At 54.1% G+C, this 8,325-nt stretch overlaps 1 protein-coding gene across 1 annotated transcript; it reads right to left on the bottom strand.

The window, feature by feature from the left end:
• Window positions 1-552: 552 nt before the first annotated feature.
• MYC (MYC proto-oncogene, bHLH transcription factor) lies at window positions 553-4,498 on the bottom strand. Its single transcript, XM_082499363.1, has 3 exons — window positions 4,417-4,498; window positions 2,726-3,437; window positions 553-1,716 (listed from the first exon to the last, which is right to left on the bottom strand). The coding sequence occupies exons 2-3, from the start codon at window positions 3,420-3,422 to the stop codon at window positions 1,154-1,156; spliced, it is 1,260 nt and encodes a 419-aa protein (XP_082355489.1). The 5' UTR covers window positions 3,423-3,437; window positions 4,417-4,498; the 3' UTR covers window positions 553-1,153.
• Window positions 4,499-8,325: the final 3,827 nt, after the last annotated feature.

Raw genomic sequence — 8,325 nt, 5'->3', positions numbered from 1 at the left:
TTTCAGCACTTAAAAAGGGAAACCGCTCTGTTGTTTTAACCACTTCAACACTCACCATCTCAGTATATTTTCTTATCCCATTTAACTTCTGGTCAAAATCAAACAGGAAACGATTAAGGTGAGCCTACTACAAAGCAGCCCTCAAAATACATAGCTGAGTCCCTAGTGCAGAATGAAGGTCATGCCCCGAAAATGTAATTATATGTATTTGCAAGGAACACAGAGCCCGTACGCTGGGATGACTGGTGTGAAAATACACCACCTCAACTTTACTTCCAGCAGGCAGATGACCAAGACAGACATTGCTACCACCCACCTTCACGGAGGCACTGGTGGCAACACTGGTTGAACCGACAAAGCACCTTAGACCAACAGTTTTGTCTACCTGAACTAATAGAAGGGGGGAAAGAAGAAAATCAACTCCCTACTGAGCTGCAAAACGATCATAATCTCCTGTCACCTAACTCCCCTTCGACTTTTGTTGGGTCACCGCCATGATGACAGGGAGAGGGACTTCCTGGAAATGAGCATTTAATGACAATAGTGGGAAAGATAAAGCAAAGTCTTTACACAGGATTTAGCTAATTATATTTTGGGCAAATATTTATTTATCTAAAAACAAAATAAAAATCATTTTTAAAAGAAAAAATGTATTTAAATAAAAAACAAAAATTGTGAAATGTTATGGCACAGAAGTTCAAGACAAGTATAAATCCAGTTGCCACAACTGTTGCGTATTAATGTTGCACATTTTTCTATAAAGACTTTATTAAAGGTATTTACATGGCAATAAGATGTGTAAATATATACAGCCATCTGGGGACAACTTTTTTTTGGGATTCTCATATGAAAAAAATGCCTTAAATACAAAATTTCAAAAGAAAACAAGTTGAGGAGTTCATCCCCAAGCATGAAGAATGTCCCATCATCCCTTATGCCCAAAGTATCAATTATGAGGCAGTTTTGAGGTTCTGGCCAAACCCTTGGGAGATTCAGCCAAGGTTGTGTAGTCTCAAGTTAAGTCGCACAGCATGCAGTTGCAATAGTTCCATACTCGATGGACTGGTGTAGTTCATGAGTGATACTAGAAACATTAATATTTTATCATCGTTTCAGTCTAGTTTGGGTGATTCTAAGCGATGCCCAAGAGTTTCTATGCACAAGAGTTCCTTAGCTGCTCGAGTTTGTGTTTCAACTGTTCTCTCCTCCGCCTCAACTGCTCTTTCTCTGCGATCAGTCTGTGCTCGTCTGACTGGATGGAAAGAACGTACTCCGTTGCTTTTTTCAGGATGACAACCTTGGGCGCCTTTTCGTTGTTGGCCACCTCGGGTATCTGGTCACGCAAGGCAAAGAAACTCAGCTTCAGCTCGTTTCTCCTCTGGCGCTCCAAGACATTGTGCGTTCGCCTCTTGTCGTTCTCTTCGGAGTCTGATGTGCGGGGACTGGAGCATTTTCGGTTATTGCTGATCTGTTTGAGAACTCTGCCACTGTCCAACTTTAGCCTTTTTGCAGCTGGGTATTCAACCTTGGTGGAGGGAGGAGCGGCGTAATTGTGCTGATGGATGTTGACGTGACACCGTTTGAGAACCAGCGGGCTGTGGTGGGGCTTACTGTGCTCTTCTGATGTGTCTGTGCTGGACTCGGTGCTGGATTCGGACTCATTCGCTTCAGCTAATGTAACGACATCAATTTCCTCGTCTTCCTCTTGTTCTTCTTCTGCAAGGGAACAAAAAAAAAATTCGTAAGCTGATCTGTGCAAATACTCTCAAGACCGCTGTATTTATAAGGTTACTTCTGAGCTGCACAGCGAGGAACCGGTTGATAAAACCTTCTTAAACCCATGACGCTGCCAGACTCCACTTTCCCCAAGAGCCTTTCTATTAAGGAAGTGCAATAGGATACACGGACCGCACTCCAAACCCCGGCTCCCTGATTTCAAAAGTTGCAAAGATCTTGCGTAATTCCGAGGAGCGCATGAAAGATAGCAGGAAAGTTTAACCTCGGTTGTCAGCAGTACAGCGCAATAAAGCTCCCAAGACTCAAGCTGCCCTTAATTAAGGATTTAGAAGGCTTTGGCCACGCCTCAAAAGAAAGCTTACTTAACACACATGTGTATTCAGAGACATTTTCTGAATCTCTCTTGATCTGCTAATTTGTGGAAAATCGGGGGGGCCGGGGGGGGAGAGAGGGGGGAGGAAGAAGGAAGGCTGTAGCGCTTTGAGTAGAAACTCACTTTCAAACCAAATTTATGAGGGAGCGGAACACGCTGTCAAATACCTAAGGAAGCATTTCTAAAACTTTCCCAGCCCCATTCACTCCTCTGCAGTCACTTTCACTAGCACCTCCCCGACGGCATTCCCCCCGCGGCTCTCGGGCGAGAGTTAACTCCTTCCCGGCCCACGGGTGGCACTGGGCGCCAGTTTCACCGGGATACGGCGTCACAGACCGACTCTGACCCCGTTATGAAAGTTTCTCCCCTCCCCCTCTTCTTTTTTTTCTTTCTTCTTTTTTCTTTTTCCCCTTTTCTCCCTCCACCCCTGGAGGGAAAACTGGGCTGGTTTTCCAGGAAATAAACTCGTTGGGAGTCTCTCCGTGCCTCGCTAACGTGGCATTTAAAAAAGCCCACGCGGGGATGGAAAGGGCGAGGGGGGAGAAGGGGGTCCGCCAGCGGGTTTCCACGCCCTCCCCCGATCACGCGTGGACCCCCCCCCACCCACACACTCACCGGAGTCGCTGCTGGTGGTGGGCGGCGTGTCGTCGCCCATCAGGGACGCGGGGCTGGCGCCGGGCGGTGCTGCCCGCGGGGCCCGTTCGCTGAGCGGGTAGGGGAAGACCACCGAGGGGTCGATGCAGTCGGCGGCGGCGGCGCCCAGGTCGTGCAGGTAGAGGCCGGCGGAGGCGGCGGGGGAGGCGGCGAGGCCGGGCGGCGGCGGCGGCGGCCCGGCGGACGGCGGCCCGGGGCGGGCGGCGGGTCCCCCCCCTTCCCGGCGGGCCGCCTGGTAGGAGGCCAACTTCTCGGAGACCACCTTCTCCAGCTTGGCGGCGGCGGAGAAGCCGCTCCACATGCAGTCCTGGATGATGATGGACTTGACGAAGGACTCGTCGTCCGGGTCGCAGATGAAGCTCTGGTTGACCATGTCCCCCCCGAGGAGCTCGGTCACTATCTCCAGCTGGTCGGCGGTGGAGGGGAAGCAGGAGGCGGCGGCCAGGCTGGAGCGGCGGCTGGGGGAGAGGGGCGGCGTGGGCAGCAATTCAAACTTCTTCCAGATGTCCTCGGACGGGGCGGGGGGCTGCAGCTCGCTGCCCCGCTGCTGCGCCGCCAGGTAGAAGTTCTCCTCCTCCTCCTCGAAGTAGAAGTAGGGCTGCACCGAGTCGTAGTCGTAGTCGTAGTTCTTGCTGGGGAAGCCGGCGCTGAGCGGCATCGCGGCGGCTGGTGCCTGCGGGGAGGTGGGGGAAGAGGGGGGCATCGGGGTGAGCCGCGCTCCGTCGCGGAGATCGGCTCCCCCCGGCCACGGCGGGGCCACCGGTGTCCGTCCGTCCCGTCCCCGTCCGTCCCCCCCCCCCCCGGCGCGCAGCGCTCCCTCCCGGCTCCCCGCGCCGTGGCGGCGGGGGAAACGCGCAGTCGCGTTTAGTAATTAAAAAAACCCAACACTCTAATAATAATTATTAAAAAATATATATATAAAAATGTACGACCTCCCTTCACCCCCTTCCAAGCTCGGCAGGACAACCGGGCGGCGCGACCTGATCTACCCGGGGGTCGGCTACCGGCTCCCGGACCACCCTCCCCGCCGGCGGCGGAGGCTCCCCCGGAGGGGCTCCCGCAACTCGGCCGTCCGGCTCGGCTCGGCTTCCAGCCCGCCGCCGGTACGGAGCCCCTTCCCTCCCGGGGACGCAGCGCCATCCCCATCCCGCCTCCCGGGAACCGAGCAGCAAGGGGCGGCGAGAGCCCCGGCAGCTTCCAGCCGAGAGCCCGGCTGCTCCCCGGGCACCCACCTGGGCGTGCTAGCAATGCGCGGGGGCCTCGGCAAAGTTTGCCAAATCTTGTCAAATATACATATATACACGCATATATATATGCATATAAGCAGTACGTGCAATAGCCATAACCTGCCCGCGCATACGCGGGAGAAGCAAATGCTTCTCCCTCCCCCTCTCCCCCCCCCCCCCCAAAAAAAAAAGAAAATAAAAAAGAAAATAAAAGGAAATTAAAATCCGAGCACAAGAAAAAGGATGGGGAACGGCGGTGCCCCGGCAGAGGAGAGCGTCCCCGGGGAGGGACCGTCGGTATCCAGGTCCGCGGAGCGCAGCCCCGCCGGTAGCCCGGGTGTCACCAGCCCGTGTCAGTCCAAACGCCACAACCGCGGGAGGGAGGGGGGATCGAGTGATGGGGAAGAGCAGAGCCCCGCAACTCACCGGCTTCTCCAACGCGCCAGCTGCGAAACGTAGCGAGGCAATTATTGCGGGCGGTGCGGGGAACAACAAAACGAGGCGAAAAAAATAATATATATATAGAGAGACTAAAATATAATTAAAAAGAACCGCCGAGATGGACGAGGGAAAAGGAAAAAAAAAAAAAAAAGAAGACAAAACGCCGGGAGAACGTAGATCTCTTCCTCCCACCACGGGTATAAAAAAAAAAAAATAAAAAAAAAAATAACACACGGAGCGGCGGAGAAGCCGCCTTCCCGGCGTGCGGCAGATTGTAGGTCCAAGGCGGCGCGGCGCGCTCTGTCCGGTACAATAGAAGTTTAGTTGCTTTTCCTCCTTTAAAGCGCCGGCGAGGGGCGGGCGGGAGGTGCCGCGGGGGCGGGGGCAGCACCGCGGGGCCCTGCGCGCTCCCGCCCGTGCGCGCCGCCGCTCTCCCCCGCCCGCCCCTCCTGGCGGCCGCGCAAAGCTGCGCGCTGCCGCCGCGGGGGGGCGGCCGCGCTGCTCCGCGCTTCTCTCCGCGATGTTATTCCCCCCCCCCCCCCAACACACTCACACACACACACACCGCCTCCCGCGGGGGAGATCCGCGCCGGCGCTGCTCCCACTGCCTCCGCCGGGAGAAGCGCCGGGGGGAGGCGGTGCAGCACTCCGCGGCCCTTTTTTATTTATTTTACTATAGGTTTTTTTTTTTTTCCTTTTTACTACGAGCTGCGCACGGAGAGGTCGGAAGTAAACATAGTAAAAAAAAAAAAATAAAAAAAATACTAGTAGGGATTAAAAGGCTGCTCCGCGCCGTTCCCCTCCTCCCGCCCGCTTCCCGGCAGGGACACCGCGATGCCCCCCGACGGCGGCGGCGGGGGAAGGGGCTTCACCCTCTCCTCTACCCCCCCCGACCCCGCCAAAGAGGCTTTGGCGCGCACCGAGGGCGAGTTGGCCCCCCGCAGGGGGTGGCCGGGGGGCTTTCGGGGTTGGGGGGGTTGGCTCCCGGCACAAAGGAACGTGTGTGGCTCGGGCACCCCCGCCCCCCCCCGCCCCCCCGGTCGCCGCTTGATTATCCTGCCTCTGCCGGCGCCTGCAGAGGATTAAACCGGGAGAAGGAGGCTGCGGGGAGGGGGGGGACACGGAGGCAGAGCCCCACGGGGGTCACCTTGCAGCCACGCTCCCTTTGGCGCTCCACGGGTGTGCCTTTGCAAACCCCCCCCCCACACACACCCCCGACCCCCTCCCGCCGCCCCGACGGGCGCAACTCACGCACCTGCGGTTCCCCCTCCGCCGAGCTGCGCACCGCTCATCCCACGTCCCCCCACGCCGCGCGGGGCTCCGCATCCGCAGGAGATGGAGGGACACCCCTATGTGGCCCCCCCGCAAAAAACGCTGCCAAGCGGCTGTCCCGTCTCCCGCGGGGATTTTTTTTATTCTATATGTATATTTATTTATCTTCCCCCCCCCCTCGTTTTTTTCTAAGCAGACAGAGAGCACAAGCCCCGGGGGGGGTTGGGGGGGTGATGGGCGCAGGACACCCCTCACCCCCACCCCGTTCCCCTCCCTCCCCGGTGCGGCGGCCGCCGGTGCTGGGGGCGGCCCCACTTTCCCACGGCCGCCGCCGCTACCGTGGGGCCATCGCGCCCTCTCCCGGCCGGTCCGCGCCCGCGGGAGGCAGCGCGCAGCCCCCGCACCTGCGGCTCTCTCTTCCCCCGCCCCCTCCCCCCCGCGGCACCGTGGGCTTCCCACCCCCAAAATACTCCCTCTCCTCCAAAATACCTCCCCCCCCCTCCTTTTTTTTTTTTTTTTTCCCTTGCCCATTTCTGCTGAGCAGCGTTTCGCCAAAGCGGAGTATTTGCAAACACCAAACTCCTCAGGGAGCAGAGGGCCACAAGCAAAATTGGGACCGTTTTCTCCTGTCTCGCACCCCGTTGGCAAAGGGAGGGACAGTTTTAGGCAGAAAAGGTGATAAAACACCCGAGAGCCGTTGCGTGGTTATGATGTAGATGCTTCACCTACTGACATTTTCAGAATCGGATTTACCCTTGCTCAGAGATGGCTTAAAATACATCCTGCTATTTTTAAATAACATCACCCTCTGCCTATAGTAGACCTCACTGCTGTGAATGGAAATAACGTGACCGAAGGCAGGCCTGAATGCAGCCAAAAAGGTGCAAGATCCAAATTAATCTAGTTACAACTAGCGTAAAATATGGTGTTGGCACTTTTTATCTATTTAAGGACAGCATCAGAATAGCCAGGTACACAATAAATGTCCTCAAAATTGTAAAAGTCGTTGAAGTTCAGCTGGAGCTGGTAACAGGAGAAATATTTTGCAGTTAGTCCAATGCAGATAGGGTTGAAAATCATAATCCCGTTCATGATGCAATATAATCATAGGCAGAGCAATTAACTGTATTATCAGAGAGGATTATGACTTGAAGCGAGGAATAAGTAACATGAGCAGATGGACTCTTAAAATACTCTGTGTTCACATGAATGGAAAAACAGGAAAGGAGGATTGGAAGAAATGTGTTATTGAATCAATACAGCCTTCGGAGGAAACAGTCTTTAAAATATTCGATAGGATTTCTTCGGGTCTCATCCAGACTGTGAGTTGGCTTTTTCTTGGGGAGCCAACTCTGAGGTGTACCAGCACAGCTCTCACATGGCAGTTTTAGTGTGGATGAAGAAAGACATTTCGCTCTGATTTCTTATGTCCAGCCCCAGCTGTAAAAGAGCACAGGCAAGGTATGAAATCACTAAGTGTAAATCTCCAGTAAAAAGGCCATTTTGACAAAATAGCTGTTATACAGGAAGAATAAATACACAAGTGTAACACTAAGGAGACAGCCGAGTCAACGTGGTTGTTTTGACATGGGGAGTTTAGTGATGAATAGGAAACGGGAGGGGGCTGAGACAGGACCCTGGGTGGAATTTATGTCTGATGGCAGAGTGGGAACCTGTGCGAAGCAGAAATGAAAGCAAAACCTGAGAGAGAAGTGGAGATGGTGGAAAAAGCTCTCACACCTCTCTGTCTGGAAAACCCTGAGACAATCTCAGTGTTACGCGTGCCCATGCCACCTACTGCATCTTTTATTTGCAGGAGATGTCTGCAATTTCTTTTTTTGGTGGACAATAAGCTGTCTAATAATTGTAGGGTCATCATGAACTCGTAGCTATCTTCTGAAACTTCTGCTGAAAACTGCACTTGACCTCTCCACAGCTTTGCAGGTTGCTGGTCTTCAAGTGGTGAGAAGTGAGAAAGCACTAACTAGATATTAATTAGTGATGGAAAGTCCTAGCTCCTTGTATGAGGGATTTACCCAATGTGGTCCTTGCACTCAGTGCTGTTAAAATGGGTTTAGTACACCTATGTGCATCTGACAGCACGCGTGCAGGGCCCCATGTCTCCACAGCTGCCTCAGTCCCCTGAAGGACCCCAGTCCAAAAAGCAGGCCCACATTACAGCGGCACGAAGAATTGGATTTGCCTTATTACTATAAAAACCAGAAAAGAAACATGTTACTTTTTCAACTCTTTCAGGGGCTGTAATTTCTTTAACGATAGGAGGTGCGATGTGTGTAGGCAGAAGTTGACGGTGTTTCTGGAAGCTGCACAGCATTGACTAAATTAATAACATCTTCCTACCCCCCTCTTCCAGGCTCAGAAAGGCTCATATGATGCACTAACAAGTACCTTCTCAACGGACTTCCCCGGTGCAAAGGAGAAATGCAGATGTCTGGGAGGGCCACCATCCCTGTCTGTGGTGAAAAACAGTGACCGGAATACACCTCCTGCCGAAGATGTAGAGGGACCGGCCCCGCTGCGGTTCCCATCATTGCCAGCCCAGTATAGCAGCCCCAGATGTCTTTAGAATGATTAATAAAGTGCGCAGAAGAAAGCAGTGGG

This window comes from Vanellus vanellus (genome assembly GCF_965231255.1).
Source record: "Vanellus vanellus genome assembly, chromosome: 2".
NCBI classification, from domain to species: domain Eukaryota; kingdom Metazoa; phylum Chordata; class Aves; order Charadriiformes; family Charadriidae; genus Vanellus; species Vanellus vanellus.
This window is presented reverse-complemented; position numbering and strand designations above follow the sequence as displayed.